The sequence below is a fragment of the Daucus carota genome, chromosome 6, assembly GCF_001625215.2.
Source record: "Daucus carota subsp. sativus chromosome 6, DH1 v3.0, whole genome shotgun sequence".
Lineage (NCBI taxonomy): Eukaryota > Viridiplantae > Streptophyta > Magnoliopsida > Apiales > Apiaceae > Daucus > Daucus carota.
Genome location: NC_030386.2, coordinates 15,229,195 through 15,253,797, shown reverse-complemented (window position 1 = coordinate 15,253,797; position 24,603 = coordinate 15,229,195). Strand labels below are relative to the sequence as shown.

Below are 24,603 nucleotides of genomic sequence, written 5' to 3'. Positions count from 1 at the left end.
ATATAGGGTCTAAGCATAATTGGTGTCTGTTTACCTTCTATCTTAATTGTGGATGTGTAGCAGTATGGTGCACGTATAACGACAGTTAGCGTGTATCAGTCTCGTGTTATCTGATTAGTTATCAACCATTACAATTGAATAAAGGTAGAACTCTGAATGAAGTTGTTAATGAAGCTAGAATCCCGTGTTTTATTCTCATTAGTAAATCGTTATTCTCTTAGTTTATAATTCTTAGTTCATAATTCAAATCGAATTAGTTAAGTAGAAAACCAAACCCCAATTTGATACTTGTCTAAGCATTGAATAATAATCATACATTGGTACATAAGTGCATATTTCTGAATACACCAGTCTCTGTGGGTACGAACTTGAATTATATTCTATATTACTTGTGACCACGTACACTTGCGTGATTTTGTGCGAACAAGTTTTCAAGGAAGGCTACCAATCGCTAGTTCAAATATATTATCAATCGATAAACTTAGCGATTGATAATTAGCAGTTGAAAGCTACAAGTCAAGTAAAGGACAAGAAGCACATGGGTTGATGTGACAGATGCTGCACCAGTTTTGAAAGCTAAACCAAAAGCAGGTTAAGTCAAATATTGAGAATCTCAAAGCCTACCATTTCTGGCAAAGCAACAAGAATTTCAAGCTGCCAAATGTTCTATCAAGTCCAAGAAATTCTATATTTGCAATAGCTAGAAACTAAGTAGGAAAATACTTTTACAGACTAGTTTTGTTTGTAGTAGTATATATTCACTTTGTAATTCACATTTCAAAGTATCCAAACACTGAGAACTGAAGAGCAAAGCAGTAGAGATAGTGAGCAAGAAATTGTAAGTTTCCGCTTTTCATTCTTTTGTAAGCAGCCAAGTATTTTTACTTGGAAGGTTCTTGATATAAAAATCTCTCGGGTGGATCAAACAATCCACCTAAAATTTTTAAGATCCTTGTTCTTTAAATTTCTGTTTTAGTTTTAATTTTCTTTTGTAGTTTGAATATAATCTGTTAAACAAAAAAATTAGTTAGAAATTTTTGTATATTGTATTCAACCCCCCTTTTCTACAATCTAACTTATTGTTGCATTGTCAGAATAACACACAAGAGACTAGAAAAAGATTTTAAAATACATGTTGTAACTATTATATTGAAAAGATGATGAAAAAAACATACCCTTTTTAATATGATATTTTCAAAGAATGATGAGCCTTGCGCATTAAAGAACATCCGACATATAAAAAGGGTGACTTAGATATTACATTTTGGAATTTTTTTTTTTGAAGAAAAGGAGATAATTTAATAAATAATAGCCATACGGCATCTACAAGAATGATCGAATCGAACAAACATAGAAAAAATTAACATGTTTGTCTTCATACCCAAGATGAGACAAATAAACAATGTTGAAATTGACGATGGTATATGCATAGATCTTTACTCTGTGTTCACCATCTTTTTCAAATATTCCATTTGAGCTATCAACCACAAATGCAATTCCCGGAAGGCTATTATCGATGAACCCAAACCAACTCTCACAAAAGGAGAGAAAAATCACACACTCTCACCAGAGAGAGAAATCAAACTATAATCAAAACAAATTAGAGAAAATCCAACTACAAACTAAAAACAATTAGATCTGCACCACGACGCGTAGGAGATAATTGATCCACTCACAAATCCAAAAAGAAAATCAATGAAAAAGCAAGAACAATCAAAGAACTAGCAATCAAACGGAAAGATTTGGGGCTTTCTATCGGAAAACAGATAGAAGCCCTATCAGGGATGAAAAGAGGGAGGCAGCTAAAGAGAAGAGAGAAAAAGAAAATTAGAGTTTTCTAGACGGCTAGAAAGAAGAAAACAAAAACAAACTACTTTAAACTCCTATTATATCATCGCTAATCCAATCCAATGCTGATTACTCTATGTACATTTTGGAGTTGATAATTAAACCATTTGTATTTATTTTTTGGCCAGATTTATTAATTTTTTAATGTAAGGACGATTTGTATTAATTTGATTGTCCGCCCAAGAGTTTTTGTATGAGACAATACTAAATACTTGAAAGATTTACAATCTTTCGAGACAGGCATATGATATTTAAAATGTTTACATTGGCGGATGTCTAGTTTGAAACTCAAATCAACACACAGAAATTAGAAAACCATATACAACTGTTCTTTTTCTTCTTCACACGGCCAACACAACAAATCAAATGAATAGTAAAAGGGAAAAAAGTTTCCCATGTGCAGCTCTTCTACCATCTTATTTCTTCTTGGCGCCACTTTTCTTTCTGCTGCCACCTTTCTTTGTAAACCCTTTATTCTCCTGTCATCACAAGATAAATGATTTGTAAATATCCTAAAGATACAAGTGTCTGCCTTCAAATCTCGAAAAATGTATAATTTAAGTGTATCTACACAATGTGTATGCAGTTCAATGTTTTATATGTGTGTACTGATTAAGATAAGAAAATCGAAGTGAGTGGAAACAACAATAGAGTGAGTACTTTGCTCTCTGGATAAGAATATGCGGGAGCAGGAAAATGAGAATAGATAACACACAAAGAACTACAACGATCTTTAAGAAAGGGAACTACAGCAATTAATTTCCTAGTTGGACAAAATAAAGATAAGTTAAGTGGTTGCAAATTAAGAATGAGCAATTTCACAAAAGACTCCATTAAACACGAAAGTACATAGACGGATTAAATGCCATGTTTGTAATATAATTATGGGTACACGACGACACGTAAGTACACTGCACAAATATATAATCTTTTAATACATTATCACTTATTTATTAACAAAATGATCTTATAATTTCATAAATGATTAGTATTGAATACTCAACAAGTCAAAATTAAAACATATAAAGGAAATAGTAAAACATCACGAGTAATATTATAATATTTGATTTTTTTATTAAATACTCCCTCCGTCCCATTTTAACTGCTTTTGACTTTTTTACACGTATTTTAAGGTGTTAAAAAAATCATATCTAAACATAATCATTCTTTATAAAATTTATATCAAATAAAAGTTTAGAATCTAAACTTTAATTTGATATAAAAATTGAATTTTTTTATTAAGTGTAGATATAAGTTTTTTGCATCTCAATATACGTGTCAAAAAGTCAAACATCAGTTAAAATGGGACAGAGGGAGTAAATAACACGGAAACACACGCGGCAAGGATTTAACTAATGCCATTCATGAGATGAGGCTAAACTAGTGTCGTCTTTCAGTTTGACATTTGCGATAAGGTACACGAAACAAAACACAATTCCCATGCCTAGTTGTGATTATATAAATTATATAACATATTTATGTTACATACACATGTATATTAAATAGGTGAAGGTATTCTTGATAGAAAATACTTTGGTTCGCAGAAACATGCTTGTTTATTAATTAAACCTTTCAGCAGAACAGATTCTAAGCGAATTTCCATCGGTATGAAACTGCTGACTGTTTGATGCGAAATCACAAGTACGACTGCTCAATTGAGACGGAATTGACTTTATAATAAAGTGCTAAAAAAAGGATCACAAAGGTACGCAGAATTAATACAAAGAAGTTACCTTCTTGTAATTCATGTAGGCCATTCTACCACTCAACTCCTTGCCACTTTTATTAACATAAACCTGAGGAAGAAATGTATCGGATCATGGTTAATAACAGGAAAGGATACAAATATAGAACATAAAACTTAAAAATATGAATTAAACATCTTGAAGGACAAAATATCATTTAGCTTAGCAATGTCATATTATACCATTTACCATATGAGTATATGACTGAATTAGTTCACTATCCCAACATCACACAGATAGCCGAAATAAGTCTATCTAAGCAGATAGTAGAAGCTCACAAGAGCAGTTAACTACATAGCGAAAAGTCCACTCTTACTAATCTGAATATTAAAAAAACACAGCACTAATGTAGACTCCACTCCTTTGCACAACTCTTCCTGGTAACACTGATGTCCACTCTACAAGGCACTACGAGACTAAAATTGTTATAGTCTGATCATATCAGTTAACAGTGACTAAACTTTTTACATCTATTGATAGCACCAAATATGAAAGTAATAAGCACAGAAATTGGAATGTGTATATACACACATGTTTCAATGAATTTTTCACGTTTACTTACCCTTTTCCCACTAGAATCTGTGTACCAATGACCAACAGACTGAGTCGACTGACCAGCAGACTGAGTGGACTGGCCGCATGCGTGGACCCTTCTTTTGCCAGCATTTTTAGGGATCTTTGTGCAAGATTTAGGATTCACCCAGCTTCCGGAACCTTGTGACACGTCTTCAACAGTAGTTTTCTTCGACTGCTTCCTGCTCTTAGTCGAATTTGGAACAGCATTCTTTTTCCCAGATGCTTGTTTAGAACTTTCTCCATGGCTAAACTGTCCCCTGCAACACCAAAAGAGGTGCCATCACACCATTATGTCATGTAAGTTGGTAGTTTAGTATATGAAATATGAATACATGCAAGTGAGGGAATACATGTAATCAATGACTGATGCATTGCACTGATCAGATCCTTTGATGTTTGCAGTCATCAACGGGAAAAAGTTGGGCAAGCGTTCACGAACCAGATTTTGAATCCTTATATCATCATGAAAAAAGTAACTATGAGCAGGAGGCAGAGGTGCACCCAGGTTTACTTGCTGCTCATGATTTCTATTAATGTTGCTTTGATTACTTGCTTTGTGAGTACTGTAATTATTAGTATCTTTGGATGATTTGAAATATTCTTCACAGACCTCGTCAAATGCAGGTGTCGGGATAGGTATTTTCTTATCCAAACAAAAATCACTCCATAAATCATCTTTCTTGGACATACTTGCCTGCACCCCACTTCTTATTTCTTCTTCCCTACTTACATTCTCGTGAGGTCTTGACTTTGAAGATGAACCATGTTTATTATCCGTTACATTAGCACATCCATCTCCAACGAGATCGTCAAAATCAGAATCGGAATCAATCAATTGGAATTTCCTTAGAGGACTAACAATCAACTTTGGGAACATCAAATTTTTGTTGTTTCTATCCACATTGGACAAAGACGGGGTATTTGTAACATCTTTCCTTTTCTTTGACGATTGCGTGCTCAAAACCCCTTGTTTGGGCAATGACAACTTGGAACTTCTGCACACAGATTTGTGCTGTGTAGATGGGAGTCCATCCGCTATAAATTAAAAAACACATTATGCATACTATTAGAAATACATACTATAAACCAATTACTAAAGCAACCACATGTCGTTGCATATCAGGACACCACCTAATTTCACAGAATGAAGAACAAAATCAAGGTATTCAATAATATCTGCAACTCCTAAAACCTAATTTTACTTTAATTCTACAAAGCTGTGCATCCACATATATCATGCTTTCAGATAACTGAATTATTTTCACCGAGTGTATTCGTAAAATATACGAAAAACTCCACTTTTTTTTTCCCATTTTCAGCTAATAAGATAGTGTGAGCAGTTGTACACACACAGAATCCCAGATTAACAAGAAACAAATACAAACACAAATAATCATAAAATAAAAAAAAATTAATGAAATTAGGGACCATACAGAAATCATCAGAGGAGAAATCTTCAATCTCATCATCCACACTACACCAATTCACTTGCCGCTTGGGCAAAGTGGCGCCACGTCGGAGCCGCTTCAAACTGGGGCGGGTTTCCGGGTCAGGACCCGGCGACTGAAAATAATCATCATCATCATCAAATTTGGGGGAAATGTTGACAGGATTTAAAGGCGGCGGCGCAGCAACGGGGTCGGGTACCGGGTCAGCGAACTGGGGCTCCGAATCAAGGTCAAAATCGAGGCCCAGAGAGAACGAGGGAGCGAAATCATCGTCCATTGAGAAGTAAAGAAGAGCTTCGGATCTCAACAGGGGATAGTGTTTTTAAATGGGTCAGTTGTGTGTTTAGTAATTTTCCAAAATCGCGCCAAAATTAGTGATTCAAGTATTTTCACCGCCTTCCGATTTCGACGCTGCGGAGCTCGCTGCCCAAAAACAATTATTCAATAAAAAAATCGAAAATAATAATCGAGTGATGAATTTTGCTTTTAAAATAAAAGCCAAATTTAATTTCTTTTTAAGCATATCGAAAATAATCATGATAAAAATCGAATATTTTATTTCAAAAAAAAATCAAATATTGAACAAGTGTAAACTCGTCACGAAATGCTATCAGTTTTCATTACCAGAATAATGAATGTCATCAAGAATAATGATATATTTTTCAATATAAACTACACTTTCACTACTCTGATCTAAAATTAAATTTTATAATTTTTTTCTTGTACTATATCACTAGGAAAAAATTTATAACTATTTGATTTCATGATGTTATTGAGAATCTTAAAACACGCACATATTTACGTGTATTAAACTATTAATTAATCCTTTTTATTGTGGAATAATTTATAATATTTTTTTGTGAAATCTGATTGTGTCCGAGTTTCTATTAATTACAGAGTCAAAGGCTTAATTATCGAAAAACACCGATCTTCGTCATAATCAAACTCTCCGGGAGGTTGGATTTAAATTTGTAAAAGGAATCTGCAAACTTCGCGAGCTGCTAACTTGTTCTTATGGAGTCTTGATGTATCCAAAAATATGTAACTTATAAGCTGCTTAAAATCACTTTAAAAACAACCTTTTTAAATTGTAACAAAAAAAACAAGAAGAAAAGTTAAAGTGCTTCCATCGGCTACCTCTTTCAATTTCTACTATACAATATGGCCTGCCGGAACAACTAAAAAGAATAAATAAATGTGTCATCGAAATATGAGGTGGATTGCAAGTGCAAAGAAATCGAAAATTGTAGGTGTTAAAGCTCTGTAATGGTGGGTAACTCGGGTCGCCACGAACGAGTCTGATTCGATTGTACGTCGTCGATGCCGCCGTTAATCAAATGAGCTAACAATTCTTCCACGGACACTCCTTGGATATCTGTTTTTGTGAGTTTCAACACTTGTTCGAGTTGCTTTCTCGTTATCTTCAGCTTCACTTGTTTTGGTTCTTTGAGCTCCCCGTCGTTTGGCGCTAATGATCCTGTCTTTTCTTTAATGCTGTTGTAATCATCGTCGTTATTGTGACGGTGAAGGTTGGTTTTCTTGTCGGAGATATCGGAGTAATCCTCACTCCAGTCATCACCACCCCATTCCATAGATGACTGCTTTTTAATACAGTTTCCCATTTTGATCTTTAATTTCCTTGCTCTTTTTTCGATTTGTATGATGAAAAGTCTTTTTATGCTTCTTCTTTCTTAAACGAGAGAGAGGGAGAGAGAGACTTCAGAAATTGTTAAGGAGAGAGAGAGATTTGAGAATATGTTAGCTGAGAGAGAGAGATTTTGCTAAGGGGGGAGAGAGACTTGAGAATATGTAACACGAGAGAGATGGAGAGATTTTAAGAAAATGTTGGGTGAGAGAGATTTGAGAATTATGTTGGATGAGATCGTTGAGTAGTGTTTGTGTTGGTGTTGTATATATAGTAAGTGGGACAAGGATGAGGAGATAAAGATGAAAAAACAAAGAGATGCTGCTGGTGTTGAATGAGTGTTAAGCCTGTGATACGATAGCTCTATTTGAGATTGACTAATTTCTTTTCTTCGTTTGAGGAAATAATGTACATGTATATGCTGACGTTCAGACTTAGAATGGGTCTCAACTCTCACGGCTCAGCTCTCAGCTTCTCAGCCTCGACCCAGCAGCCACGTCCATATCAAAACTTAAGTTTTATCCTTGACGCATTCTATTGTTACGAATTATGCGGCCTTCGCCGTTAGGATGAAGTAGACTCCTCGCTGTGACTCCCAAGTACCAACCACTCACCTGTCACCTGTGTGTGGGGGGTTTTTGGGTTGGTGGTGATGAAAATTGTTTTCAAGAAAATCGAAAAAACGACCAAATCAAAAATCTGGTTCTCCTTTTTATCAAGTTCGGTTTAAGTCTTTTACTCCCTCTATTAGCATATATTACCCTGTTAACTTCTTTTCACGTACTTTTAAGGGTTGACCGCATATCTATAAACATTTATTTTTTGTGCACAAAAGAAAATATTTACAAAGAAGAGAGATAGAAAGAAAGTGTTGGTAATATTTTACTATAAAATTTAGGATAAAGCATGCAAAAATGTGTCTCAAAAATAAAAGCTTGCAGAGCTTGTGTCAGTGATATAAGGCATCACTAGGAATTTGTTGTATTACGTTTTTTTACCAAATGCCCTAAAGACCTAGGACATCACATCATATAAGAGCAAGTCCAGATGCCCTATATCATATCGTCAGTTATAATTTAGGGCATTTGATGAAAAAAGTTGATCCACCAATTTCCTAGTGATGCCTTATATCAGGATAACTTGCTCGAGCCCTATTTTTGAGGTATATCTCTCCTTGCCCTATTCTATATTTTATTATAAATTCTCATGAACACTCTCTCTTTTTCTCTCTATTTTTATATTATGTTTTAATAATGAAAGAAAGTCTTCATTAATAAAATATTAAATATATTGGAAGAATAAAGTACATTATTGGAGTTTAAGTTGGTAATATATGTTTTAAATTCCTAAGATATGATATTCTGTATTATATTTAGGGATTCAACAAAAACATTTTTGGACTTGCACCATGCTTCACGGACATTGTTTTTTTCTTTTGCGAAGAAACGGACATCCCTAGTCTATTGTGCCATGAACAAGTCGAGCAAATTATTTGTTATGTTGAAAACTGGGCCGAGACAAAATTTGTTTGTACAAATATTTTAGTTTGTACAAATATTTTATCGTCAGATTATGGCTAAACCTCAAAGTTTAACGGAGTCCAGAAAATTTATTTTAATTTATATTATCAAGGGAAAGCATAAATATAGTACACTTTTTAATCAAAAAATACGTTGCGTATGCTTTTGAGTTTTGTCTTCACTTAGATTTTATTTTAATGAAAATTTACCATTGAAAAAACATAGATAAAAGTTTCTGTGCTATCTCGTATACTTCAAAAGAGCTCCTCAGTCAAGGCCAGGGTCAAATATGAGGCAAGAGTGTAAGACGGGATCATACATTTACTTTACATTCTAAAAGTACTTAGACAAATTCAATCGGTGAAAGTAAGTAAAGTTGATTAAAATCTTTTTAAATATAAAAAACTGGATATGCATCTCCTTTTATTGACACGTATTTTACGTGCCTATAATGTTGAGTGGGTGTCAACCCAAATCCTCTCTTGAATATAAGCAACTAAAACACTTCATTACTATATGTGCCGGCTTGATCACGGTACAAAACGGACAATATCATACTAATGCATAGTTAACGGGTGTTGCGCGGCCAACGAGTTATAATACAATGCAAAATTCCACTATAATGAAATTTGTGATTATCAGAATATACATACCTATCATACAATTCAAAATATTAATATTGTGAAATTTATGATTGATTAGAATTTCGATCGTCTCTAATTATGTGATATATTCAATAAATTTATTACAGTATATCTTATATTAATAAAATTTAATCATATATATATATATATATATATATATATATATATATGGCATTGCTCAAAACAGAACACCCTTAAAAGAAGAACAAAGAAGAACACTTTAGAATCGAACATAGAATCTCATCTAAAACTTGAAATAAATTCCAACTTTAAGCTAATTAACCATTTATTATGAATAATAATAGTATCTAGCATGTTTAACAACAATTATGGATTAAAAATAACATGATTCTATGTGATATTAATCATGTAAAGAATATATACATGATTCTATCCTGTATTCTGTTTTGGATTCTGTTTTGGATTCTATAATATTTCATATTAATAATTTGGATAGATTTGGATGTTAGATTTCATATATTAAGTTTAGTTAGTGTTTAACTATGTAATTATAATCATAACAAATCATTTTTGATGAAAGAAAAAGTGTTATGATAGTGTTCTGTGTTGTTCTTTTTTTGAAGTGTTCTGTGTGGAGTGCAACCCTATATATATATATATATATATATATATATATATATATATATATATATATATATATATATATATATATATATATTTCAATATTCAAATACCATCAGCTAATGATATTATGTTTTAATTCTAAAAAATTAAAAATTCCACGTAAATCATGTGTTAAGGGTTCAGGACTTCACTCTTCAGGCTCCTTCCAATTTCTAGGCACCTTGAACATCATCTTTACAAATATAACCACCTTTTTTTTCACTTCACATTTCTAACCACCTTAAATCTCGGACGAATATGTTGTGAAAGTGTTGTTATGTTCGCCCCTGGCAAGGGAGAACATAACAAAGGAGACGTTATATGTTCGCCCCCCACAGGGGCGAACACATAAGGGCATGCACGCTAGAGATTTCCAATATTGACAATTTGCAACAGGAGGACCTACTGGAATTTTTTGGTGACAACTGACATGTACTTTTGTATTCATGTTCCTTATCTATGGTTTTCTCGAGCACTTTTACTTGTAAATGTTTTTAACTAAAATTGCGTATAATTTAGAGAAAATTAAGACTTCGACAGACAATTAAAAATATATACATCTCTATTAAAAGTATTTAAATATGTATTTTCTGGGGGGAAATAATTCACCTTTATAAATAAAAAATATTAAAGTCATATTAAATATTTACACTATAAATATTAATGAATATGAATTTTTTTTCTTAAATAAGTCTGTGAAATTAGTTTAACCAAAGTATAGGATAAATTTAAAGGAAGTGAGGAGGGGGAATGATACTCCTCTGTTCTCATTTGTTTACGGTTTTTTCACACTGCTCGACACGTATTTTAATGCGTATATAAAACATAGTTCTATAGTTTATTTTTAATTTTTTTTTTATTATATAAAAATATAAATAACAAATTTTTATTTAAAAGAAAAAAGTTCGAAATAATTTATTGAACTACGTTTTACGAGAGCATTAGAATGCGTGTCGAGCCCCCGCCCCCTAATGTAAACAAATGAGGGGACGGAGGGAGTATTAGTTTCTAGCATTTATGTCTCATTTGAGTTTTTGTTGATCTTGTACATAAATTATCTTATATTCATATAATTTAAACTAATAAAAAGTTTATAATCCCTTCCAATTTCATTTGATTATTTTTCACTTATGTTTAATTTTTTAATTTAACGACCAAAACTAAAAGTTTTATTTTTCCTAATAAAAAATAAATAACAAAATTCTAATAAAATATAAAAAAATATTAATATTACTACGCAAAGCCCTCAGAAAACACGGCATGTTAAAAACGTACAGCATGAAAATGCAGCTCCCCGGAGGCTGTAGACAATTGATTGTGAAAAACATGAGAGAAAATTAAGCTAATGTCATTATTACACAGACAATTGTTCAGACCGACCCAGCAACCCCTTTTCTGTCCGCGTGCATGCCCTTATGTGTTCGCCCCTGTGGGGGGCGAACATATAACGTCCTCTTTGTTATGTTCTCCCTTGTCAGGGGCGAACATAACAGCACTTTCACAACATGTTCGCCCGAGATTTAAGGTGGTTAGAAATGTGAAGTGAAAAAAAGAGTGGTTATATTTGTAAAGATGATGTTCAAGGTGCCTAGAAATTGGAAGGAGCCTCACTCTTCAGGACTTCAGGTTGATGTCACGTCGCAATGCACGTATTTCACAAGTTTCAACAGATTGCTTTTACCAACTCAATTAAATTAGCTGATGAATCAGGAGATCAGTACGTACTCCTAACTAGTACTCCCTCCGTTTCTTTTTTCTTTTCCTGTTTGTGATGTCGGTACTGTTCATAACATGAGACAAATTACTAATTTACATCTAATCTATAAAACTAAATATAATCATGAGTGATCTTGTTAGATTCGTATTCACAAGTACTTTAATACAGTGAAATTTTTATATTTAATGCTACTACGAAATGAAAGATATTAACGATTAAAAATGTGTGTTGGCAAACGTGAAAAGTACAAACAGGAAAAGCATTTAGAGACGGAGGGAGTACTTAAAGAGTGTTGAAATGGTCAGTAGAAGCTGAGTGTGCAATGGTTTAAGCTAATTTAATTATGTAGTAGTAATCAAGCTCTAGTAGCACTAGTCAACAAATTTAACCACTCATCTAATAGCGATTACTCAGCCAGCCAGCCAGTTCTCAGAGCCGAGTGAGCCGCTTAAATGTGAAAGCATTTTAAGATGGAATCTAATGAACAAAATTAGTAGAGTAGGTGCGGAGTGTGAACGTGACACCATTAGAATCTTATCTTTGTTTCACTATGAACAATAAAGTTATGGAGTTGTACTATTGTGGTAGCCGGTGATATGGTTATGATTATTTGTGGGGAACTGCCGAATGCAAATCACCGAAATCTTCGTAAAAGATTTATGACAACTCGCTGCGTAAATTTATAAACTTCATATTCATTTAAAAATCTTTAATTATTTTTAAAAAAAATAGTAGTATTTAACAAAGGAATCCCATTTTGATATTTATGAAACTCACACGTCCTTTTGTTGAATATAAACTCAGATATCCATAAATGACATACAATGTTGAGTTTTGTTTGTCAAATTTAATCAGAAGTCGGCTTATTTGATTGATTTAAGTTAAGTGACTCGGACTTATTTAAATATATACTCGTGTGATAATATTTGTGACTTAACTTACGTGCGGCTAAATATGCTGGATGGTTGTTGGGTTCCGTGCCGAATTCCTAAATAAGTCAAGAATCCTAATTGAAGAAGGTATCTTATTTATGATAATTGAGTTAATCCGATTCTTGGTAGAATATTAATTGTGGAAGGATTTCTGTCCAAGATAGGAAAAGATGGTAATTATCATAAATAGGATTTTGAAGTTGATTAGGATTAGAATATTGTGGTGCCTATAAATATAGCTATTTGTAGGAGGTTTATGTATTGCAAAAGTTAGAGAGTTGTGTGTAGGAGGTTTATGTATTGCAAAAGTTAGAGAGTTGTGTGAGATAAGAGAGAACTTTTGTGGTCAAGTTGAGGGGTTTGTATTTAAGAGTGTTGAGTGAGGGAGCGACTCCAATCTTGTAATACATAGTTATTTAGTGGATGGGTGGTTTTACCCTCCCTTGAGGGGTTTCCACGTTGATTATTTGTGTACTTTACTTTCATGCTTGTTATTGTGTTTGATTAACGTCAATTTATAATGGATGCGATCCTAACAATGGTTGTGACAAAAAAAATATACTCCCTCCGTTTCAAAATACATGTCCACTTTAGGAAAAAAAATTTGTTTCAAAATACTTGTCCACTTCAACTTTGAATGTACATTTATATTTCCAAAATCAACTCTCTTCCACCTATTTCAAATTTATATTTCCAAGATCACTCATATACCACATGTTAGGTTCAATTAATGACTTATTACACTTCTTTTTTCTCAAAATCCACTTTTCTTAAACTATGTGATTTTTTGAAAGTGGACATGTAATTTGAAACGGAGGGAGTATAAATAAACATGGATGCCATTTGCTAAAATATCTTGTATTTAAGAGAATTAAAGCTACAAGCACGTCGAGGGATTATGTATAAAACAATTGCCAGTATAGATAAGCATCATGCTTAGTTATATAATAAGCAATTAGTTTTTTTTTTTTTGAATAAATAATAAGCAATTAGTTAATAATGATTAGCATAATAATATAATAAATTACGAATATATTAGAGATCACCACGCAGGTTATGAAACCTGGATTAGGACACTGTATTATATATCAGCGTGTAGGAATATATAATTAAAGTCTTTACTAAAATGTTATGCCTCAAAGAGCACGAGGTATTTATTTACTCCCTTTATACATCGTTGTTTCCAAAAATTTGACTCGTTTTATTAATATAATTTTTTAAATGTTTTTTTTAAAATACCGGTATAACACAATTTTTAATGTTTGATCTATATGTAGATATAATTATAATTTAATTCAAATACTTCCTTTTAAAATACATAACTTTTTAAAGAGAAATATATAAAAAGGTACTGGAAAAGTATACCTGTTTCAATTGTGGTGAGCGACGATCTATTGATTATTTAATATGACACTTTTAACTTGAGCACGTACTTTTAGATGGGTTGACCGGGTAGTAAAACTTATTATTTTTAATTGATTTTTTTTGTTAATTAAATTTTTAATTACATATTTTTATTCAGAAAAAATTTTTTCAAAAATAATACATTTAACTACCCGGTTAAAGCACTTCAAAATGTGTGTCAACAAGTCAAACGTCATATATTTAAAAAAAAAAATAGAGGGAGTAATATAGTAGTGATGCATGTTAACTGACGAAACCAGAGTTCAATTTCCAGTTTTCCACCCAAACTCAAACTAATATTAATATATATTATATGAAAATGAAAAATATAAAATAATCTATATGTAAATCAAATACTCCACATTTTTAAAAATTTCAAAATTTATAATACAGTATTGTAATAAAGGGACCAATTCCTATATGTAATATATTTATAGATAGAAAATGGGGTTGAAAATTAAAATTTTATATTTGTAATATATAAATAAAATAAAAAATATATTGATAATATTACGGAGATCTCACGGTGGTCATGTTCCCTGCTCCGTCCTGATTGTTGTACGTAGACAGGACAACGAGTCGGGTTTGTGTCGGATCAGTCTAAGTTCATATTATATTTATTTATTTTGTCGGATTCGGATTTGGATCGGGATCGGATTTTTACAGATCAATCCATATCTAGATCCATTAGGAACACGGATATCTGAATCCGATCCGTGTAATCATCTAAGAAATTATAATTTTTTATTTTAATTTTTATTTGACGTAGGTTTAGAGTGTAGTAGGACGGTACATATATATTATGTAATGAAAATAGATGAGCTGTATGTTTTGTGCTGCCTAACAAGTATTCTTATAATATAAACTAAAATTGTCAATAATTCAAAAAATATATTACATAAACAGAACTATCAACACTGAATGATAATCAATTTCTTTAACAAAATGATAATAAGAAGTTAAATATTATATTTCCATAGTTGCCGCTCTTAGATAGTTCTGCCAATCCGGGTTTGGACCATATTGGTCTCCTGAAATAGAAAAATATTATTGTGGTCAATTAGTTATTATTTATCAAAATAGTTGAACGAGAAGTGTTAAAACAACTTGACTAATCCAGATTAGTCGTCTACTATATTCCATTCAAACCGTGGCAGTCTTACCAAGACCGCTTGCCGTAAAAATGGAGCACGTTGAACGTAAATATATGTAGATTAATACTTGCACGGTGTTTCAATTGAATTTGACGAAAATAATCTGAAGTATTATCATGAATTTTAAAATTAACAGTCAGCTGTACGAGTCGGATTAAATAGTGGACTTGGACATGATTACCAACAAAAATAATTACCGTAAATTTGATTTTGCGGGAAGTAGGAAAGAAGAAATTACAATTGTAAGTGGTGTTTTGAGATCACTCGGTCGTCATGAAGCACCGAGGTTGAAATGCGATGCACCACCAGTACAGGAGACAAATCCCACTCACGAGATTACAGGAACATGTCGAGGTTTGTGCATTGCAACCGGGCATGTGAATGGATCGAGTTCGGAGCAGATTAATTTGATTTCATATCTGTATTTATTAAATTTTATCGGATTTAGATAATCTGAATTTTTTAGTCTGGTTTTTATCCGAATCTGTGAGGATTATGTTTAACGGATCGAAGTTTCAAATTCGTTTGAATATCTTTTTGAGTAGAAAATCAATTTAATAATAAAAAAGCATATGATGTTTACAAAAATATTAGGAAGGTAGCGAGTATTCTTCTTGATTGTCTAAATTTAAAAAAAGTGAAGTAGAAGTGAAGTAGAAGTGAGAAGCAGAAGTCATAAGGGCCGTTTGACTAAATTTAAAAAAAGTGACTTCTTGCTTAAAATAAAAAAGTGAAGTAGAAGTGAGAAGCAGAAGTAAAACTTTTAAGTTGCTAAGTGTTTGGTTACTCGAACCTATAAGTTTTTTTTAGTGTTTGGATGATTTGACTTATAAATTTATGCAGTGTTTGTACATTATAATATTATTTTTAAAAGAGTTTAAATTGATAATAGATAAATTTGCTAAGAAATTTAAATACAAAATACTAAACACGGATAATCAATAAATCGGTAATATATTTTTTAAAAATTAATCAGAAATTTGTAAATCGATCAGAGTTAACAATTGTTATTATATATTGAAAGAATAAATTATGAATTTTAATCTTATTTAGCATGTTGGTCTTGGCATATTGGCTGATTGAAATTTTTATAATATTGGTTGGTAATACAAGCAGGTGCTTATAGTTGGAAACGTACAAGGACAACGAGAAGCAAGGAAAAGAAGCTTGGTTTTTGGCTTCTAATTTTTCACTTCTAAAGCACAAAAGAAGCGCTTGGCTTCTTTTCCAAAACAGTGATTAGACTTCTGTTTTATGCTTCTGCTTAAAATAAGCTCATACTTCTCATCCCCAAACACCTCCATAGTCTTGCCTAATGCCTAACTGTCTGTTAGATAATAGTTAAAAATGAGTCTAAAATGCTGAGCAGGTAATTAGATAAATAAATTAAAAAAATAGTAAACAAGGTTAGTAGATTTGGCTCATAACTGGATTGTAACAAAGAATGAATTATTAAGGGCGAGTTTCCTAAGCGGAACATATACAAAGGATTCATAGGAATTATTTAATAACGATTCATAAATCTTTCATTTTGGTAAATCTTATTAATTTGTGAAAATTCTTTTTATTTTCATCAAATTATAACTTTTCAAACATGCTTTCATTATATATTTCTTTCACTAGAACACATCAAAATAATTAGTTGATTGGAATTTTTTCACGACGTTCTGCTCAATTCGGTGATCAGTCACATAAGTTCTCATTCATACAGAATGCGAAGTCCCTCTAAACATGAATTGAGACGCGACGACGACTAGACATGAATTAAGACACAACGACGATGGCCGGGTTGCACAATCGCGGTTATAAATGAGAGAGAGTGCTGGAGATTCGGGCAGGCGGATGACGGATGGAGAGGGAAATCGCCGGCGGTGATTATTAGAATGGGCATGGATTAGAGAGATTAAAGCAGGGATGGTGATGTGGTATGTTTTCTGTTAAAAATTTAACATAGATTGGCGAAATAATCTATTTGCAAATTTTAAATAGTACAATCAGTTGATTAATGTTTTTTCCACTCGGTAAGCCAATGAAAATTGTTGAAGAGTTACAGTATAAACCCATGCGTAACTCGTAAGTATTCAAATTATTCATTGCTTAGAAAATATCTTGTAAAAAGGTAGTTCTGAAATCACACAGAGTAGTCAGTAGTGCATTGAGTGTTAAATTGGGCTAAGTCAGCTCTTTTGAGCCGCGGAAAGACCAGTAATAGAAGATGAGAACAGGCCCACAAGGTATCAACGTCTTAAACACACACAAAATGTGCAATGAAAGCCCAATTACAATGCCCCCCGCGACTAGCACAGTTCATGATACATTTCATTTTGTGTAAATTTTGCATGTATATAAATCTTTATTTTTAAAAAAGTTAATTGATTTATCTTTGTAAAAAAATATCAAATACCTAAGTTCTGTAAAAACGAAATATCAAACTCCTATCGAATATATAATTAAAATAATATTATGTAAATATAAAGTTTTAATAGAAACAAGTACTTGCTCATTATTTATCAGAAATAAATTACTTATTCTTGAAAAATTTATATATAATTATTTAATTATTTTTTCTGAAAAATAACTTGTTTATACATATCAGAAATGTCGAATGCTCTTTAGAAATTTATATTTAAAAAGCAGAAATAGGATGTAACTTGTAAGAGCATCTCCAACGGCGTTGGTTATAATCGTTGGCTAAATTGAACCTGTAAGACATTATGTAAAATTTGCTGAATCTGTAAGACATTGTACCTCAATGGTATTGTATATATTGGTTGGCTATAATGTAAAAATAGAATGTTATTAATATTTTAGTTTGTTAAAATAAAATATATCAGTTTAATATGGTAATAAATGATGTGCAATCATCCTACAGATTTCTTACAGATCTGTAGAGGTTCGACAAATATAGCCATCCATAGGAGGTTGGCTAAAATTATAGACAACAGGTCCACGTGGTTGGAGTATGATTTTTTCAGTAGATTGGCTAAATTTTTTATATTTGGAATGTCAACTCATTTTTTAGCTAAGGGGTTTGTATGGTTAGAGATGCTCTAAGTATGAAAAAGTTTCTTGAAACAGGTCATTATTTTGTCAAGTAAACTTGGTCAAACATTGACATTATTTGGTTTAGCATACAACAATTTAAAGCTTGATATTTTTCGGAACTTATTTAAAGAGCATCCGAGATTGATCTCACACCGTCTCCAAAGGTTAAATGAACTGATGATTTCTCATTTCTCCATTGACACTCAAGAGTCATGTGCCCAAATTTCTAAACAAAAAACATGTAACAAAAGAATGTAACAAGAAATGGTAGGAATGATAACGTTAATAGATCTCAATTAGAGTAGCATTAGATCTAATCTAGAGTATTAATCATAATGAATCAAGTGTCACAATTCGGAACGCATTATTTAAATTTTAAGCACGAAATTAGGGTTAAAAAAATCACAGCCACGGGATAGTTCTTGGATACCTTTCCATTCCTCGTGCACCAACTAAAATAATAATTACTCTGCGTGTCTTTGTGTATAAAAACAAGCCAGAAGACGATAGATTGCTCAGGATGGTTTCGACTTCACTGGGGTGATATAAAAATGTACCAAGTAGGCTTGTCAATTACTCAATGGAGCGAAAATCCGATCCGAGGTCATTTTAGCGGATGGATTTAATAAAAAAAATCCGATCCGATAAAAAAATCTGATAATAAATGGGTTGGATATGGATTTAACATAAACACTTACAATGGGGCTATTATGCAGCAATGCAGTGGTAAAGATTCCCATGTAAACTTGCTGGTCCATAATATAGTCTCTTGTGTTTCCAGCCAGTCACCCCTCACCAGTGTCTTCTTTATTTATTTTTGATGTTTACATTATTTATTTATTTTTTCTGGTATTTATCTTCCCATTTTGGTATTGTTTTTTGAGAGTAGACAATTAGACTTCACCTTTCATTTTTCCTTATTTTGTTTAATGCATTCTTTGATCTTGTATATAATAAATTCATTTTTATATGATTTAACATGGAAATAAATTCATTTCTACATGATAAATTCATTTTTTAGCATTGTTTTATATATATAGTAAATGGATCGGATTTCCGATCCGAGATCCGTGATCCTAATAGATATGGATAAGGATCGGCTTAAAAAAAATCAGGTCCCGATCTGATCTGAATCCTAATCCGAATCCGATAAAATAAACGGATATAGATATGGATTTAGGTCGATCCGATCCAAACCTGATCCATTGACGGGCCTAAATTACCAAGTACGTTCTGGTTTCAATATATTTATCGGGGTGAAAGAGAAATTGATGTAAAAATATATAATCATTCCAACTTTACAGAGTCATGTCAAAGTGTTGTTCAAAATTAAATCTGACCCGAAATTTTAGTTTAATATTGTTATATTAGGATGGACAAAATATTGATAAATAGGAGTTCAAGATTGGATAAAATATAATCTAGTCGTTTCAATTTAATTATTTTGTGTTATAATATTTGTAAACATCGACAACCTGTAGATCATATTCTACTATTATAATCGTTGTAATCGAAGTATAAAATAATTATTTTTATAAAGCACAGGATATTATGCTGTACAATATAACTCATAAGCATAGTAATGATCTTAACAATGGTTGAAGTTGATAAATGTTAATGATCAATGGATAATTATGCTTAAAGTTATATATATATATATATATATATATATATATATATATATATATATATAAGGGTCAAATTGTGTGGAGTCCATTTTATTTGGAGTCTTTAGAGTCTAACTTTATAACCATTGGATGATACGTTGATCCCGTGGCTAGAAAGAAACTAAAAAAACACAGTTGTTTTTTAACGTTAACTGTAATCTCGTCACCGTTTGATGCTTTTCTGTTAACTTTGATATCTACAAATCAAATCCCGCACTTTACTCCACTAAACCAGTGATTACACACAATTGTAGACATATCTTTGAAACGAACTTTCAATTCAAAAACCACAGAGTTAGATACGCGGACAGAATAAAAACTATTGAAAAGAGAGTTCGAATTTTAGGTTGCAGAACACGATCGATGAATTCAGGTATTACAATTGCACGCATCTTAATTATGGTATTCAGCACCATTTATACAGTGTTCTGCACCATATAAATGATATTCTGCACCATTTATACAGTGTTCTGCACCATATAAATGGTGTTCTGCACTGTATAAATGGTGTTCTGCACCATTTATGATTTGTGTATACTGTTCTGCATTGAAAAAGGATTGAAGAACACTACAAATCAGACAAAAAAGAAATAACCTTGTTAATTCAAAGAGAATTACATATGATACGAAAAAATTAACGTCCCAGATGTTTCACCGTGACAAGCCGTATCAAGATCAGGATAAGGGAAGCCATAGTATGGAATCGTGATAAGAGAAAGAAAAAAAGAAGCAAGATTCTGCGATTGTATGATGGAGCAATATACGATTTAATTTTGTAACTGATTTCCTACAATTATGCACTTCACACCGTTAGTTTTAACAGATAAGAAAATAAAGTTGTCAAAATTGTGTTTGTATACTTTTATTTTAAAAAAAAAACAAAAAAAAACTGACCATTAGATTGACAAATAATGGATGGTTAGGATTTTGGACTCCAAGACTCCAAAAAAAGTGTGGACTCCATAGAACTTGCTTCTATATATATATATATATATATATATATATATATATATATATATGGGGAGGTTCAAAAGAGACCAGGGTTTAAGAGGAGAACCGAGAGACCATAAATCTGACCATCCATTATCATTTGATCCTATGGCCTAAATTATATACACATTAATCAGTATTTATATTATCTAGTGCTACAAGGATAGTATATGTAAAGCAGAAGTATAAATTATGTATACATACATCATATTAATTCAATCATTTATTTCCATATACAAAACGATTGCATTAAATATTGTCTACACATTTAATACTGGACTTTTATATATTTCCGTAATCAAGTTATTTCAATAAATTCATGTATCTATATTATATGGATAATTAAAATTATTATGTATGATTAACTAAAAAAACATGACTGGTACTCTAATACTCAAACTTAAATGCGGACTCAATAAAGCTTAACTCTGTTATATAATCCAAGTCAATTCTTTTTCTTTGTCGGTGTTTTCAAAAATTTTGTTATAAATAAAATCAATATTTTTAATAATTTTTTTACAATACAATATAAATATTAAATTCTTATTTAATAAATATTAATATTAATTTTAGCTATATAATCAACATTTGTGAATAGACACAAATATATAAACAATTCTATAATAAAAAAATGAATAAAAGAGAGTAAAATGAAAAGCACCACCAATAAAGCTTTCTTGTGATCCACATGGATAGCATGGAGAATGGCGAGCTGAACATGAGAATAATAATCGGTCTTTCCAATATGTGCCCATGTGCACATAATAAGCACCAATTTTCATGAAAATGGGTTATTTTGATTGGTAGAATTGGTATAAATGCAAGGGGGACATTTACGTTTATTATTCATCCACCAATCAAAAGTTAATATTCTCATGAGAGTTAGTGATTATTATGTGCCCTTGGGCACACCATAAAAAATTCGAATAATAATATCACAAATATAATGCAAGAGAGACTAATAGAAATGAGAGTAAATTGAATACAGTATCCAAGATAGTCATATATTTTCTGACCGATCTATTATAGCTCAGGGTCTTAGAACGATCCTAGTCTTTTATAAAAGAGAACTAGATAATTAAAAGTTTGTATATGTTGATGAGAGGGCTATCCTCCTCGTCTATTCACTCCCCACCCCCTTCTTCTCCAAAGGTGCAACCTTCCCTCTCCAGCCCGAGGTTGACCTCATTTTCTTCTTGCGAACGAGAGATTTTCCACTCGAATCCTGGATCAATCTCCAAGATAGAGAAACTCATCAAAATTAATCACCCAACACCCAGCTTTCAGGAATATTCTTTTTCGGACCGAATACTTTTTTAGGATGAGTTGAAACACTTTTAAAGAGATTAACATCATGACAAGCTTACTTTATTTCTAGAAATAACCATATTCTTTTACACCAAATCAACAACTCTTGTGGAGGAAAATAACTCACACCCTTTGGTTGAAAAGTATGATGAAAATGCCAAAAAAGTATCAAATATCCAAGATTTCTGCAACAGCCAACAAGTAACAAACCATGTCATCATTTTCATGGAGTTTAGAGCCAGTTGCACTATAGGGATCTCATATTGACTCTGGCATATTTCTTCTCGGAAACATGAAAAACTGGATGAAAATCACTCAATGAATGTTTCAAGAATATCATTACCGAGCCATCCTCAAAACGATGATATATATAAGGTTCGGGCCACGTCCCGTCATATTTTATCTTTCTCCAAGAGGAACCAATATGTTCAAGTATTCTAGGAGAATGTTGTTTATAATACACCCCTGCTTTTTATCCATCATAGCATACCTGATCTCTCTATAAGATATGGAAGGGGACTTAGTTGAGTGGGAAGTGGACTTCCTAATCCTTGACAAAAAGCCAGCACGGGCCCAGTTCGAGCCATAAACGCCGAGCAAAATCGGGACAAGTATAATTAGGTCAGTGAGACGAAAGTAGTCCAAGACCCCAAGGTACGTGGTCCCGGCCGGATTGCTCCCTAGAGACTATATTGAAGTTGTAAACAACTTGTAGCTTCATTCCACACTCGTTTGAAGTTGAAACCAACTTGTAGCTTCATTTTCGGTTGTTTGAAATTGGAATCAACTTGTAGTTTCATTCTTGACTCGTTTGACCTCGGAAACCACTTGTAGCTTCCTTATTGACTATATTGAAGTTGTAAACAACTTGTAGCTTCATTCCACCCTCGTTTGAAGTTGAAAACAACTTGTAGCTTCATTTTCGGTTGTTTGAAACTGGAATCAACTTGTAGTTTGATTCTTGACTCGTTTGAGCCCGGAAACAAGTTCTAGCTTCATTATTGACTCGATTGAAGTTGGAAACAACTTGTAGCTTCATTCCAGATTCGTTTGAAGTTGAAAACAACTTGTAGATTCATTTTTGGTTGTTTGAAATTAGAATCAACTTGTAGTTTCATTCTTGACTCGTTTTAGCCTGTAAACAACTTGTAGCTTCATTATTTACTCGATTGAAGTCCAAGACCCCAAGGTACGTGGTCCCGGCCGGATTACCATCATACATCATATTTTTTAACCTTCATTTTATAAATATTTATCTATACATATCTACCGGACTCTTAATTCACATTATCATGTTTTTTAGGAAAAAAGGTTTCATGGGCAAATTTTTAAATTTATCCCGAATACCGTGTGATTTAAAATTTTCAATGATCTTTCTAATAAGAAAGATTACAAGTCATTAATTATCAGTAAATCTTCTCATAGTTAAGCGTTGTGTTTTATTATTTTGTGAGGTTCAATTATTAAACATTAGGATTAATGAGTACTCGGTATAGATTCTAGGGTTAATGATTAGTCAACACATAGTTATATAATCAACTTCTACACGTTAATGCGTATACATCTAAATCTTAACTCGCATCATCATAATTTTTTTTACGAATAATTGTTCTATTTATAATCTATCATTATTTGAATTCTTTTTCCAAATATTTATGTGATATAAAAAAGCTTCGATCACATTAATGCAATTAAGAGGTTACATATTGTATAACCTTTTCATTGTCAACACAAAAAAACATAATTTTTCTAATTTTTTAATTATGTAATTATATTATCAACTTATAAAATATGTTTAACGATCACGCGAGTGTTTGTGCAACATTAAACCTGAGTCAATAACTAATATATCATAATTATCAGCTCTTTTGGAGTCACTTCATATATTATATAATTTTATATTCACAGCTGAATACATATGAGACTCAATATTTCATAATTTTATATTCACAACCGAATACATATGAGACTTGATATTCCACATTCACAATGAATACATATCAGATTCAAAAACTCAAATTGAAATTATTGATTTGTATATATATAAATTTCAAAACTCTTTTAATTGATATCAAATGCTATAAAACACTCAATTTGATAAGCCTGTTTCCTTGTCAAACTTGCATATAAATTATAAAACGGTATTACCAGTACACTTTCGACCATGTATTACTTTGATATATTTTATAACAATCCAAGCCATAATTTTCACGCATTATCCAAAATTTATAAAAAAACCCTTATATATTAATTAAATTTCAGCCACTCAGTACTTTATATTATTTTAAATAATAATTTAAACAAACCCCATCAAAAATGTTACTCCCTCCATACTT

At 31.9% G+C, this 24,603-nt stretch overlaps 2 protein-coding genes across 2 annotated transcripts; both read right to left on the bottom strand.

Annotated features, from left to right (window-relative positions):
• Positions 1-2,053: 2,053 nt before the first annotated feature.
• On the bottom strand, positions 2,054-6,079 carry LOC108225252 (uncharacterized). Its single transcript, XM_017400080.2, has 5 exons — positions 5,603-6,079; positions 4,520-5,204; positions 4,156-4,426; positions 3,582-3,644; positions 2,054-2,327 (listed from the first exon to the last, which is right to left on the bottom strand). Exons 1-5 carry the CDS (start codon positions 5,892-5,894, stop codon positions 2,265-2,267), a joined length of 1,374 nt encoding a protein of 457 aa, XP_017255569.1. The 5' UTR covers positions 5,895-6,079; the 3' UTR covers positions 2,054-2,264.
• Positions 6,080-6,870: 791 nt separating this feature from the next.
• Positions 6,871-7,239, bottom strand: LOC108226546 (uncharacterized). Its single transcript, XM_017401514.2, has one exon. It carries the CDS (start codon positions 7,237-7,239, stop codon positions 6,871-6,873), a length of 369 nt encoding a protein of 122 aa, XP_017257003.1.
• Positions 7,240-24,603: the final 17,364 nt, after the last annotated feature.